At 36.9% G+C, this 15,175-nt stretch overlaps 1 protein-coding gene across 6 annotated transcripts in view; it reads right to left on the minus strand.

Annotated features, from left to right (window-relative positions):
• Nucleotides 1-3,966: 3,966 nt before the first annotated feature.
• Nucleotides 3,967-15,175, minus strand: part of SLC4A10 (solute carrier family 4 member 10) — a 268,818-nt gene continuing 257,609 nt past the window's right edge. For 5 of the 6 annotated variants that reach the window (XM_045850821.1, XM_045850997.1, XM_045850689.1 and 2 more), the window contains 4 exons: nucleotides 13,178-13,245; nucleotides 10,630-10,746; nucleotides 9,759-9,797; nucleotides 3,967-4,865 (listed from right to left, as the gene is read on the minus strand). In XM_045850821.1, coding sequence (XP_045706777.1) covers nucleotides 9,785-9,797; nucleotides 10,630-10,746; nucleotides 13,178-13,245 — 198 coding nt within the window. In that variant the 3' untranslated portion in view covers nucleotides 3,967-4,865; nucleotides 9,759-9,784. The remainder of the gene's footprint in view (nucleotides 4,866-9,758; nucleotides 9,798-10,629; nucleotides 10,747-13,177; nucleotides 13,246-15,175) is intronic. The other variant, XM_045850739.1, reaches the window with a different exon arrangement.

A 15,175-nucleotide genomic window follows, 5' to 3' on the forward strand; every position in this document is an offset into this window, starting at 1 on the left:
CTCTCAGTCTGATGCTCCATAGACTGCATGGGCTTTCACTTGAGACTTCGGTGTCCGCAGGTGCTAGACACGCCTTCAAAAAGAAGCATTTATTTTTGTTCAAATACTAGCATATAAGTGAGAATCTTTTTTGGATCTTTAATCCTTTTTAATAAACTGATCTTCTGACACACTGGACTTATAACTCTGTCCACATCCTTTGCTGGGGGGAAAAGATCACAGAACTAGGCCCTAGAGAGTTACAAAGGAGAGGGGGAAACACTATTCCTACTTTCAGGGAGCTATAAACAAATGACAGAAGTAAGTCACATGGCAGACATCTATGACTACAGCCATACTTGATGGCAAGACAATGTCGATACAAAGCTAAGTCTGTGGTAAAAGTGGATGTAATGAAGAGAATAAAAGGATGGGCAGAGGGCAGGTGGTTTTGGACCCAGATGAGCCAGACATTGGCTGAACTTTGTACTGAATATAGCTTTCATTCATTCATAGTCTCAGAATTACTGCTGATATCATGTTTTTCAGAACATTTTTTTCAAATAAAACCCAAGATATTTTATACCCAGGAGTTCTCTACATAAAAGGATTTATAACAAAGCTATCATATCTGGAGTGACCAATTAAGGACCCAAGGAGCTCTGTTTAAGCCTCTGAAAGTCATCCTGGGAGCAGCATCCCTGAGGAAGCGGTTCTACTTTTTCTCCACAGTAATCTCTACGGTGCAGCCAGACTAAACTTTCCAAAAACCCATGCTTCTCCATTACTCAAAACTCTTAATGGATAAAATTCAAATATCCTAATAGAGAATTCAACATGATTTATGTTTTCAACCTGTGCTCCTAACTTTTCTTACAGGTCTCCACTACCCTCCTAACACTCCAGCATATCGAGCTGTTTGTTGGCTTCCAAATATGCCATATACTAAATATGTCAGGATCCAGTTATAACACATACTTTAATTCTTTGTTTCATTTTTATTTCAATGCTGACATGTGATGGGGAATCTCTGCAGTTCTTGGAGTAGATTTCCTGCCCCATTTCCATCCTAATTCATATGCTACCTCATATAACATTTTCCTCAAACTCTGCCTTACTCAAAGTTCCATCCTTGATTTATTCACTGCTTTAATCATAACACCAACTTAGCTATGTTGTCTGCCCTGCCCTTAAAAGCAAGCATCGCAGTGCCATTTTCAAAGTTCCAGCCCAAAGGATAGGGGCCAATGAACCAATAACAACTGAATTGGAGTAACAGTTATATCAGTGGGCTACAGCTTTTTAAGGAAACACCCAAAGAAATCTCTAAAATAAAGTATTACCATAACCTGGAATGTTGGGTTTCTTCAAGAGGACTGATTACAAGTAGCCTTTCAAAGTAGGTAGTTAGAGAATCATCATATTATCCAAATTACATTCATAAAATTTTCAAGTGGTTGTCATCTCATTTCATTCTATTGTGTGAATATATGAGATGGATATTTTGGAAAATATGGAGAGCAGCCTGACAATTATAATAAAATGGTCAAGTGCCCAGGAGCAAATAGGCTAAAGTTAAACAGAAAGAGAAGTAAGTCAATGCAGATAACAAACTCACAACTATCAACAAGTGAACCTAAAAACAAACTAAGTAACAAGTAGAACAGGAATAGAATCACAGAAGTGGAGATCACGTGGAGGGTTATCAGTGGGGAAGGGGAAAGGGGAGAATGGGGGGAAAGGGGAGAATGGGGGAAAAGGTTCAGGGAATAAGTAGCATAAATGGTAGGTAGAAAATAGACATGGGGAGGTTAAGAATAGCATAGGAAATGGAGAAGCCAAAGAACTTATATGTATGACCCATGGACATGAACTAAGGTGGGGGAATGCTGGTGGGATGGTGGGTGCAGGGCAGAGGGGAATAAAGGGGAGAAAAAATGGGCCAACTATAATAACATAATCAATAAGATATATTAAAAGAAAAAAGAAAAAATGGGCCCCACTTTCAAGAGCCAAAAGAAATTCTCTAAGATCTAGAGATCACATTGAAATATGAGTTGCTTGTGGCTTGTCAGTGGGAAGTTTCGTTTCTATCAGGCTATGTATGAATTTAAACTACACTGAGGAAATATTCAGATTACATCTAGGAAAAAGCTTCCCAATATTGAAAGCTGTGAAATGGTAGCAATTTCAAAGTAAACTCACAAGTCAAGAGAAAAATATTAACCCAAATGTTCTGAATGCAATTGTCTCCCCAACAAACAGCCAGATGGCTACAAGAGAATAAGGGTCAACTGACCTACTGTGATAGACAGGGAAGAGACAGATTTTAAGAAATGCTTTTGCCATGGTGGGTAAAAAGAGAAGTGTAAGAAGTTCCAATAATGAGAAATCCTACTAATGACATTGGACACTCTTATGGGTCATGGTGAACAATGCTATGGGACCAGTACTGCTCTATGGGAAAATGAAGACATACATTCTAATACAGCTCTCAAAATGTTCTGTTCATAAAGTTCAATCTGTATTGATACTCTTGAAATGTCTACCAAGTTTTCTTTATATCACGGGTGTCTAAATTCAAGTATTAGATTCAAACAATCAAAATGTTCTACATCAATTTACTAATTAACTCTACAGGATAGAAAAGACAAAACACTTGGGTCACAATTTAAAATGTGCAAGAAAATTAGTTAGGATAAATATTTATTTCCACATAACATTTCTTATTGTGAAAAACACAATATCCTAGTCACATTTACACATTACTTTGCAATAAATTACATTCAAGATAGTCACTAATTTTGACCAGGAATCTGAAATTAGGAGGAAATATATAGCACTACATTTTTCCTATATTTTATATGATTTCAAAATATTAGGATTAACATAGGGATATCAAGATTCACATGAAAACAAAATGACTATAAAAATACTCAGAAATACAGAATTTCATCAGATATGATTGCTTATTCAAATAGGTGATCATGTGAAGGTTTTATTTCACTATGATCATTTTGAACAGAATGGTTATTAATATATTAAAACACTAAGAGGCTGCTTATGGGACTGACTGGCATGTACAACTAGTTTAAATCATAAAACAATGGGGAATGTTTACGATATAGTATCTGTATTATAAAATACACAAAGGCAACATATTAGAATGGAAAGTTTCTGTATTTTTCCCTTGGCATTTATAAACACAGACTTTATTAACGGCATATTCTTCTTGTATTTTTTAGGCTTATGTTCCATAAAATAAATGGCTCCTTAAGAGATTGTGAGGGGAATTTTTCAGAAGGTATCAAAATGTTGAACCTAATGAAGGCTTTGTGATAGTTTTGTTTCCCTCATAAGCTTAATCACAAGAGCATTTGTTTTTCATTGCTGTTGTTGCTCACTTTCACGCACACTTATACACAAAATATGTAATTAATAGCTTTCAGGACAGGGCTTTAAATGATTATGAAATTGGACACTGAAGATTATAATGTTGATGATCACTGATGATTATTAGGAAACAAGAGTACTATGAGACATAGTCTTTGTTAATTTGACATTCATCTAAAACAAAAGAAACACTGTATTTTTAGTAATGCTCAAAAATTCTTGACTTTTCTTCCTGTGGATAAGCTTAGTAAAGATGATTTCATATGAACTGAAATATCTACAGAAGCTTTTCAAACAGAATCTAAAAATTTCATTTAAAAGATTATTTTTTACAACATGTATTTAATTAAAAAGTGGAAAAGAGCTTTACAGAAAAAAATGTCAATGAGAGACCCATCAGTCTAACATCCGAACGTGATGCAGGAGCAGCATTAGCAGCACACTACTTTTAGCAGCAGAGCAACTGCACAGGAGTGGGGTTTCATGTGCAGTGACTCACCGTTGGTATTCCACGAGTGTGTGTGTGTGTGTGTGTGTATGTGTGTGTGTGTGTGTATACGTATGTATATATGTGTGTGTGTATGTATGTGTATATATATGTATATATGTATGTATATGTATATATATATACACACACACACACATATATATATATGATAGGTTTATTTGGAACATATCTGTTGCCAATAGGAGAGAAATTTAACAGCACATTTCTGATAAAGGTGTTTGGGAAATCTCACAAAACTTGGTTTTCTAAAGAATTTCCATACAAGACTAATATTTGATTATGTAAGCACAACTTGAATCTTAAGCAAATACTACTTGACTCTTTGCATTAATGTCTGATTCTTTTAAACAAGTTGTGAATAGGTCTCTCTGTATTTTGTCAAATTTAAATTTTAGTTACATACAAATTCTGAAGTATTAAATGTATCATATTAAATCAAGCAAGTGCATAATTCAGTTATTAAAAAATGCTTTCCAACTAAATTTTTGATTTGGGTCTTTTGAAATAAGTCACTAATGCTAATCTATAAAAAATAAGACTACCTTTCAAAATTCTTCTCAATGAAATTACCAGGCATCTTCAGGTCACTACAGTAAGAAAATACAAACTAGGTAAATATTACTTATCTCTTTAAGAAAGCTATTGCTCTCATAAAACTGACAATGAGGATCTAGTGTTTACAAATGCCTCACACACACAAGCAATGCAGAGGTTCTTGCATTAGCTACTGTAAATGCTCACAAGGGTGTCTCAGTGCTCAGAAGTTTAAACACAGAAATGAAACAAGTAGTGCACTACTTACAGTATGAAGGTGGGTTTGGGATGAGAGACAGAATTTACAATACATGATCAAAGCAGTTTTATTAATAATTGTGGCACTCTTCTCATATATTTATAAAAAATAAATTGAAGATCAAGTCATAGACAAGTCTCCCTGTCAACACCTTTCTGTGAGTCAGCTTTCTTCTCTTTTCGGCTTTCAGTGCTACAGAGGGGAGAAAAAGGAGACATTTATTACTGAAATCCAGCATGGCTACTGTAAGATCTGTTTGCTCAGACACAAAACCAACCGACCCCAAAGCAGTACAAGGGAACCTATGCATTGCTTTTTCATGCTCCAAAGCATACATAGATAGATAGCAACCATTAAAATCCCCTGTACTAAGTGAGATAGAGAACAAGAATTGCAGAAAGGGAGGAATTCAAAAACTGGACATTTTTAAAACAGTTTCCAAAGCAGACAAGATTAATACCATGGTTTTCATTTGGGCAAATGAATCACTGCTGATTAGTGAAAACTCCAGTCATGCCTTGTCTTAAGATAGTACTGGCTCTATAAATGACACAACCAAGGTGTCACAGAAGCTATTTCTGGGCTCTACTGCAAGAGGCCCTTCCTTGGTGCATGAACTGGATCCTGGTTCTCGGTGAGAACTGCGTCCTGGTCAGTAGGAGACACACCTCTGCAGGCCTGGAATGAGGCGGTCACCCTTTGTGCTGCCCGCCAGACACCTATGCTGCCCCTTCACAGACAAACTCTGTCCAGCACAGGAGCAATGTCTTACCTTACCTCTTCCAGCATCAACTGTCTCAAGCGGCTTCTATTCTATCTATTCTTCACTTAATTTTATTAATGGGCAAGCTGGTAATGTGACTCTCCCATTTGCATCTTCTTTTTATTCAGTATCATTTATTTTTCCTACTCTCATGTTGACAGTTTTTATGTAAAATTCGAACAATGTGCTCCTATCCACGAAGCCCACACCAAATGTGTGTGCTCCCAGAAGGGCAGAGTGCTGCCCCCCACCAGTTCCAGCCCCGGGCAGAGCCTTCCTTATCCGAGCTGCTCTGTGTCCCCCTCTGCTGCTGGCACCCTCTGAGGCCCTGAGCTCGGACTACCCAGGCATTGATACTGCTAACTTTGGCCCTTAATGTGAACTTATGAAATGGTTGCTGGTGGGGAAATCCTGGGCTTTATAACATTCTCCAAGTCACAAAGTGACAGTTGAAACCCTTTTTTTTCCACAGGGCCTCCTGTGCAGCTTTTATAATGGTCAATAACTTAGACACATTCTGAGAGTGTGTTTTTTTAAATTGTTTTTTCCTCCAATTCAAGCTAGAAACAGCCCTTCTCAGTTGTCACCACCACCCGGCACCATCAGGTAAGAAGTGTCGGAGCTTCTGCCATTGGTGGCACGCTGCCAGTGCTGAGAGCTGGTGTGAGCGAGCGTCTATGGCGCTCAGGTTTATGCCTGCCACACTTCTCAGCACACACTACTTACAGGTCAGAGTGAAGCAACTTTTTTCCCTTCTCTTCTCTCCTTCCATGAGAAGAGATGACAGTGTGCACATGATGTGTTGAGAGCCTTAACTCTGTATTTTTAACTTCTCTATCTAAATGACTCACTTTCTTCTACTTTAAGTTTCTTTCCTATGACAAGTGTCTGCTGCCCCACTTCCAAATTAACTTTTCCTTGGGCTTTACCTGACTCTAGTCTCATCTGCCAAACAGAGCCAATGGAAAGGGCCATTAGCGGGCAGTGAAGGAAGCCGGGGGCTTGGAACACAAAATTGCATTCAGTTCCCAGGAGCTAAGAATGAGCTCTATGACTTTGGCTTGGCCATTTAACTTCGCTGGAACTTTGTTTCCTTGTCTGGAAATTAGTTGGGACTAGGTGACCAAGTTCACATGTAGTACGAATGCCAAGCTTTTGAGGCTGGTATGCTCAACTTTAATGAACTCTTCTTGTCTTTTGAAAGATAGAATAGCAGATCCTGTCTGTGGGAGACTGAGGGGACAGAAACACACTGGCCCCCATACACACACAGTTCCTGTGTGCACAATGTCCTGCTATATAATCTTTTGATAAATGAGCACGTTCCTCGTGCATTATTAGTCACCAAGGGTGGACAAAGAGACTCAGAATGTCAACTTCATTCACAGACATGCTTGCAGCTGATGTCCTGCTTTGTTCATACTGGGTGTTTGGTTACAAAACCACTACCGATTATGATTGGGATTTTTCTTCTTTAAAACCAGTAATTTGGGTATTAAATTAGATTTCAGCACACTATGAAGCAGAAATTTTATAACCACCTCATAGTATCTATAAAAAATATCAACTTGAATTTTCTTACCCTATGGCAATTACTCTATTCCTTGTTATACTGATTTTTTCAATGCCCATCAGTTCTAAATTTTCATTATAATAAACAACATATATTTATTAACTATATATCATATCTATTATATATTATAATAAACATTAATTGCCATATATTGCCATTATATGTCATATATATGACATGTATTATATATTTAATGTAATATGTATTATATTAAATAGTATTTTGCAAAGATGAAGGTATACAAGATGGATGAGACAGTGTCCTTGACCTTGAGGAGTTACAATTTAAAATTAAAGAAAGTAATATTTTCAGAGAGAGCAAACCCTGACCTACCACATGTATGCTGCTAAGCAATCTTGAAACTGTTATTTTTCAATAACACCAAAATAGTTCTTATAAATGACATCAACCAAAAAGTTATGACAAGGCCTAGCAAATCAAAGCAAGAAAGAGAATCCAGGATAGAAGGTAGAGGGAGTGGGGGTACATGAGGGAGCAGGAAGGGTGTCCCATTTATAGGTTTAAAATAAATGTCAGTCATGGGAATTTGTGGAAGATTTGAGACGGTTGAATGCTTCTTATGGTATGATATGGATCCATAGTGCAAACTCTGTCTCTGGTTTTCTTTGGTTCAAGCAAGTGTTTTTATGTCATGATATTTTAGGTACTCTTTAAAGTAAACAATAAAGTCTAGTAATGCTTTTCACTAGAAAAACCTAGTTGTTTTAAAAAAGCACATATCTAGATTACTTTTGACAGGAGATTAACTCTAGTGAACAAAGTAATATGTTTTGAGCAGGTCTAGTTTTAAAGATCATCCTTTATATTTTGATATAACCACTTGTTTTTTATTCTTTGAACACATGTTCCCACTAGCATGAGATTCAAACTACTGTGGAATGAAAGTTTATTCATTTTTTTTATCTTTAGATGTGATAAAATCTGTAGGTTTCCATGTGAAAAAATATATCTTGGTTAGTGGTAGTCTCTCATTTTCATAACAGTGGAAAATGACGGGAAGAGTGTGGCTTCCAGAAATCTTAAAACCACCAATACTAATAACAGCAATACCTTCCCCAAGCCACTGCTTTCTGTTTGTATCTGTTGGGACATTGAAGTATGATGACCAAGAACCATAAAAATTTAGTGCCTGCTAGACTATACCCATTGGCAAAAACAAGCTTAAAGACCAGGACACCAGGGTCTGTATTTCTTGAGACCCCACCCCTAGTTTTCCATCCTTGCATAAGGCCTAAACACATGCCCAACACAGAAACCTGGATACCTTTTTTAGTGGAGTTTGGAATAGCAGTTATACTTTCTCCATTATTTCATTCATTTTACATTATCAAGAATATTTTATCCAGTTTAAGTGAAAGAAGGATCTAAGAACTAACTGCAAACTCTACCATATCTGTGGAATGTCTAATTTAATCCTAGTTCAACAGTGCTCTTCATACATGGGACAAGCTCCCCTGCAGCTTAGTGAACGGATTGGTGGAAACAGAATAGGTGAGCAACTGCTATGCTTTCTAAAACTGACATCCAAGATCGATATTTCTTGGGAAGGTACCTGGCAACACTGGGAAAAGCAGCACTTGGTTTTGCCCTGATGGGAGAGGCCAGGCTCTGGGGCCACCCTCCCTGCTCCCTGAGTCCCCCACACCCACCACCCTCTTTTATCCTGGATTCTCTTGTTTGCTCTGATTTCCTAGGCCCTGTCATGACTGCTTGGTAATGTTTTGGGTTCACTTTTTTTTTTAATCAGAGAAATGCCATATTTTTAATATTAAAGGGTCCATAAGCAATATTTCAAAGAGTTTGAGAAGTTACCGCTCTCCTAACTCTGATTTTCTTCCAAGATTCATAGCAAAACTGAGTCAGTGTGAAAATGACTCTCCCAGACTGTAGCAGGGATCTTTGGGAAAGGAAGATACAGCATGTTTTAGAATAGACTATGACTTCTGCTTGAGCTAAGCAAAAATATATATAAAGATTTTAAAGTCCAGTTAAAAGACAGAAAGTATCTACCAAAAGTCTTTGAGAGAGCCTACTGAGTAATTTACATTAAACTCCTTTGAAGTGTTAGAGGTAGTTGACAGAGGGGGTTGGGTGCAGAGGGAAGGAGGAAGACAGACACAGAGAGACAGAGACAGAGACAGAGAATGAATCCCCAGGTTTCTGGGAGTGAACTCTGCACATCTACTGTTTGTCTTGTTTATGCTGTTGGGGTTAGAGATGACACTGAAGCAGCATGCCATTTTGGGGTGACAAAAACCAGCAATAAGAGATACCCTCTAAGCATAATGTAGCCTCTTTTTCCGGCCCATGTTTCCAAGTATTTTTCAGGAAGGAGACAAAGCCTGCAGGTTTGGAAGCATGGTGGTGCAGAAATGGAAGTGCCCAGTGTTGCAGCCTCTTAATGCAAGGGATAAATCTCCTTTTCCAATATGGAAATTTCATGTCATTATTAAATACAGTTCTGTGAAGTATGTTGATTTACATAGGATGTATCTGTATAAATCATGTGGTGGAAAAGTTTACTCAAGTTTCAACCCTTTTTAAAGAGCTGAGTCGTCATAGGAATGCCATAAACACTCAGGCTGACACCGGATCTAAGCCCACGACTCTGCATGTCTTTTGCCTCCCCAAAACTCACACAGAGAACAAAGGCTGACCAGGTTTTAGGAGACATCACTTAACATAAGGAAATACAATTAAGGAATAGGTTTGAGGGAGAGAGTCTTACCTTTGGGGAATCAGCTTCTAGAGTGATTAGGAAGGGGAGCTTATGACAAAAATGTAATATAAAAATTAAGTAGAAAAAGTTAATTTAAGGTCATGAAAATAAAAGGAAATTAATAATTATTCACTGTCCCAAATCCCTCAAACACTCTTTAATAAGAAGAGATATTAGCATAACAGAGATTTTTCTTTAGATCAGCATCTAAGAAGGCTGATGGTTTGAACTCTTATTTATAAATTCTGGAAAATTCCGTTGGAAATCCTATGATGACTCTTGATATTTAAGGACACATTCTTCCCCCAGCATGCATTTAAAATTACCATGCACAACTACAGGAATTGTTTATAATATTTTCATACAGTAAGTAAGAATGAACAGAATTTTCTGGAGCTGAAAGTTTTGGGGTAAGAAGGTTAGGGAAGATTTTCAAGTGTATGAGTAGGAAACTGGAAATGTACTGAATATGAAACCACCATTTCATGTGCCATGTGAGTTTTAAAAAGGACATGAGGGAGTGCAAAATGTAGTCAGACATCAACAGTGTTCTTGGGAAGTGAGTGATAAGGGGATACAATACAATCCTACTGCAAAAGAGTAGGCCAAAGTGAATGTCCAAAGATGTCATGCATTGGGACTCATTTACAGTACCAAGTCCCCCCACTGTCATCATTTTGGAGTGAACTTTTAATTTGAAAGGGAGATGAAAAATATAACAACCAATGTGATAATTATAATTTTTACCCACTTTTAAAAAGAATTTTCTGAAACACTTTAGATATAAATTTGATGAAAAGTTATTACATTTTTGCTAATGGATTCATGTCATAAGAATGACTGGGATCAGTTTAAATTCACATTATTTTAGAATTCAAACCTTTTAGAAGGAAAGCTTGACTCCTTATCTTTTGAGTTATCAGCAGTAATCAGAAGGTTCCTCCACAAGGCAGTCTTTGACATTTCATCAGAAATATTGATCACAGATGGATCATCTCTAGATTGTTTACCGAAAATGAAATAAACATTAAATAAGTAGTTGAAGTTATCTAGTGATAGGAAATAAATATAGGACAGTCTTATATAGTATAGTATTTATGATAATTAAAAATTAAGAAGTATCAAATAGTTTTCTCAATTATTAAAAATGTTATGAAAAATGAAAATCTAAACAAAATATTCTAGCTACATAGAAACTGTTTTTGGCTACAGTTATCCAAATTCATTTCAAATTGTCATAGTCGGGTCTGCACGTCCGCTGCTTAGCCCCTTCCCCTAACGTTGGTAGCACAGCAAATCATTCACTACTCTGCTCACATTCTACAGTGATTTCCACTCAGAGTAAAAGCCAAGTGGATGGACAATAAGGCTCTGTTCCCACCCCCACCCTCCAATTGCATCAACTGCTCTTACACCCCTGCCCCTTTCTCTTCCACCAAAATGTAGTGGCCTCCCGACTACTGCTGACTACACTAATGCTCCTTCACATGCTACAGCCCTTTCCCTCCTTTGTTTAGATGCCACCTACTCAGGACTTCGCTGATTCCTCTGTTTAAAATTTCTACTTCCATCCCCTCATAGCACTCTCATTCCTCTTTTTTGCTTCTTGTTTTTACTGTATATTTCATTATCTGAAATACTATACTATTTTACTTTTTCATTCACTTATTTTCTGTCTCTCCCTACCTCTAGTCTTCTTGACTATAAACTTCATGAGGGATTCTTATAAGTACCGTGCACTAGCCACTGGAGCTCCTCATGAGGGATTCTTGACTATTGGTCCACTGCTGTTCCCCCAGAGCTTGGCACTTCCTACTTACTCAATAAATATTGTTGAATAAATGAAGGCAACCTGTGTATTTGGCAGAGGTCTTTCCAATGGCTAGGGGAGCTTGTAATATCAACACCTGTACAATGTTGGGTGCTTTTTTTGCATTTAAAATGGCACCAGTTATAGGTCACATTCATAATGCTCCAAAATATTTCTGGGCTACAAATAACCAAATTGCAGCAGAGATAAATCATAGGCCACGTCAAGGAAAGTTTCACTGAATAAGAAAATAGCACTCTTCTTACTACACATAGAAAACGTACTCTGCTGTGAAAAAAAATTAGGTTCTAAAGAAATCCTAGGCTGACCTCACATGACCCTTACTGGAGTTTGCTCACCAGAGAGCAGCAAATCCAACTTTTAAGAGAAACATTAAGGGTCTAGAGCAAAACCTTGGCCCCTTTTGTTGTCCAGTCTGGACAAGTGTTCTTTAATTCCTCTAAAACACCCAGCCTTTCGTAGCTCAAAGCATAAGATCAAGTAATTCCCCCCAAAATACTAGGTGGAACCCAGTTTTTTATGCTATTACGTGACAGTCTTATGAACAAGCAAGTATGGAAAATGCTTGATTAAACAGTTGAACTTTTTTTTAATGCAGTACTACTTAGATTTTTTAATTTGCCGATGTGATTTGTAAATGTCCAAGCCGGAATACAGTATAGGACATTTTCCAAACTTATTCAACCACATAATCCTTTTGAAAGTTCAGGTACCATGTGAAACTAGGTTTCTACAGAATGCATTGAGAATATGTTGATTCAACTAAATAATCAAAAGGATTTTAAAACTTAAATATTATTTTCAAAAAGATAAAATACTTTCTATATTTGCTCTCATGCCTAATTGGTACATAATTATATTTTTTAAATCTAGGGTATATGATTTTACAGTTAGATCCTCAAGATCTAGAAGATTCTCTCCTATTTTTTTAACACTATGACAAAATTTCCTCTTCAGAGAAAAGTCTTCTCTGCTTTTTTATTGGCATCGCCTTATATTTTTCTTAAGTACTTTGAGATCATATATAGAATTTTTGGCCAAACACTTTTTAAATTTTTTATTATAATTTGTAGGAATTTGTTTTCTTTTGCTATGCCTTTGTGCATGAAGACAATTCACATATTTTAGAGATGCATAAACATTTCCTAAAGTGATTGGTAAAACAGAATCCTTTAACTCAGAAAATAAATTATTTCTTTGGAAGTGCCTTTTAGCAACAATGTCCCAGAGTTTAAACATTTAGCTATGGTCAGTTTAGTGAATACATAGCTCATTTATCCCAGAACTGAATCTTCACTTGTCTTCAGGTACTATTTTCAGAGGATATGAAAAAGAGCTTTTATATCCACTAAAATATGAAAGAAGAAAAGACTTCAAACAATAACTCACTACCTCTCTTCATTTTAAGCTACTTGGCCAGTCACATAGCTGTTAGTGACAGAACATAGTACGGGGACAGGCTAATCTAATTTCTAGTTTCAGTTCTTTCTACTCTAATACAACTTCAGTAAAGCTCTAGAGGAATCCTTATAGTACAAAAGTTTTAAGTAGAATATATATAACAAAACGTTCTATTCCTCAAATTGCATGTTTTTACCTGTAATGCCCTTCCAATGGCAGTTGTACTGTGCCCTCATCTTCCATAGCTAGCATACTTTGTTCTTCCTGGAAAGATAAATGTGAAATATATAAAGTGAACCTGATGAGTCTTCCTTTTACATTGAGAAAAAACACAGATTAATGTTTCACTGTCTCATTAACCCTAGGACCTTCCACTTTGTTTGCATTTATTAATGCTAGCACAGGTCCCTTCAACAAAGAAAGCATCAGCTACCAAGAACATAAGTAATTAATGAGAGTCTCCTATCACAAAGTAATTTAAATGCTAACAACAATCTCCTTCATGTCACTCAATGTAAAATACGGTTTAATTTCTGTAAAAGCTCAATCTAATTTTATAAGGACAAAATTGTTTTCATTGTTATAAAATTGAAATTATATTCCCAGAATGCTCTATTAGAAGGGCATGAGAGATGTATTTAGAGCAGTGATCTTCAAACATTAGTTTATGTTAGAATCAGGAGCTTGTTAAAAATACACATTGCTGCCCTGACTGGTGTGGCTCCATTGGTTGGGTGTCATCCTGCAAGGCAAAAGGTCATGTGTTCGATTCCAGTCAGGGCACATGCCTGGGTTACGAGTTCGGTCCCTAGTCGGGGTACATACTGGCATCAGCCCTACTTGACATCTCTCTCTCACATCAACATTTCTCTCACTCTCTTTACTCCTCCCTTTCCCTCTCTCTAAAAATAAAATCTTTTAAAAAATAAAGATTACTGGGTCCCACCTCCAGAGTCTCTGATTCAGTGGGTCTGAAGTAGGGCCCAAGAATTGACATTTCTAATAAGTTTCCAGGTGACACCGATTATGCTTGTCTGAGAACCACTACTGTAGAGACTTCACGGACTTGCAAAGAGACAGTAGAATGTCTCCTTGTATGGACCAAGACTCCAATGTGTTTTCCCCTTAGGAATGCATCGCAGGCTCTGTTTTATGCTTCAGATTTCTTTTTCCAATGACAATATCTCACCTTTTCCAAAGAGTGGAAATACTTTATATATATATATACTATACTATATACTATATATGTGAAGAAACATATATGAAAAAGCTATATATGAGGAAGCTATATCTTTGGGACAAAGATATCTTATGTTACCATAATGAAATGTCCTGGTTTAGTTTTCAATAGTATTATCATCACCTTTTTTCCATATACACATGCAAAAAAGAAATTTAATTATCTGTAGATTATAGCTCCAGGTTAATGCATTTATTTTCAAAGTTTCAATTAGTGATGTTCAGATTCAATTAGCAATGGTATTTGGGACCATTTAGAAATGTTAGAATTATTGGCTCATACTCTAGAAATGGGATTTTAAGTTGTATAAAGATGAGGAGTTAGGTAACTCCCTGACCAAACGGGAACTGAAAAGAAAAAATAGGAATAACCAGGAGGCTGATTGCCTTCCCTCTTTCAGTAGCTTAGCAGTAGCTTGGCTGATTTAAATCAGCTTCCAGAGAGATCATGACCTTTGGCTGATATCATTGTTTTTGGCATGCAAGGCTGTTCCTAGCACTCTCAGAATATAGACCTTGGCCCTCAACTTGCATGTTGCCTAATCTGAAGTGCCCTAGCCATATTTCTTCTTAGTTAAGAAACAGTGTTTGCTAGAGCCTCTTCAACTAACCTACGACTATATAACATAATGTAGGGGCAGGTCTCATTTTCACTCTTAGAGTGCTTGCTTACATACCCAACCAGCTAACTAAGGCAGACTCCTATCTGCTGGGACCTTGGCCATGCTGCATGCAGAATACCTATGCTCTCCACAGTTCTAAGCCTAAGCTATGGAACTGTGGAGAGGCCAGAGAAGTGCATGAGTTCTGCTGCTTCTCTGCTTATAAGCACACCCCTCCAAATCCTATATTACATTTATACTCTGTGGTACCATTGGAATGTATCTGTGACCCCCTTTGCATTAGGGAAATTAACTCTATTCTCTTCTTCTGTTGTTCTTTAAGGATAATTTTT

This window comes from Phyllostomus hastatus, unplaced genomic scaffold (genome assembly GCF_019186645.2).
Source record: "Phyllostomus hastatus isolate PE091 unplaced genomic scaffold, TTU_PhHast_1.1 phas_contig_1, whole genome shotgun sequence".
NCBI classification, from domain to species: domain Eukaryota; kingdom Metazoa; phylum Chordata; class Mammalia; order Chiroptera; family Phyllostomidae; genus Phyllostomus; species Phyllostomus hastatus.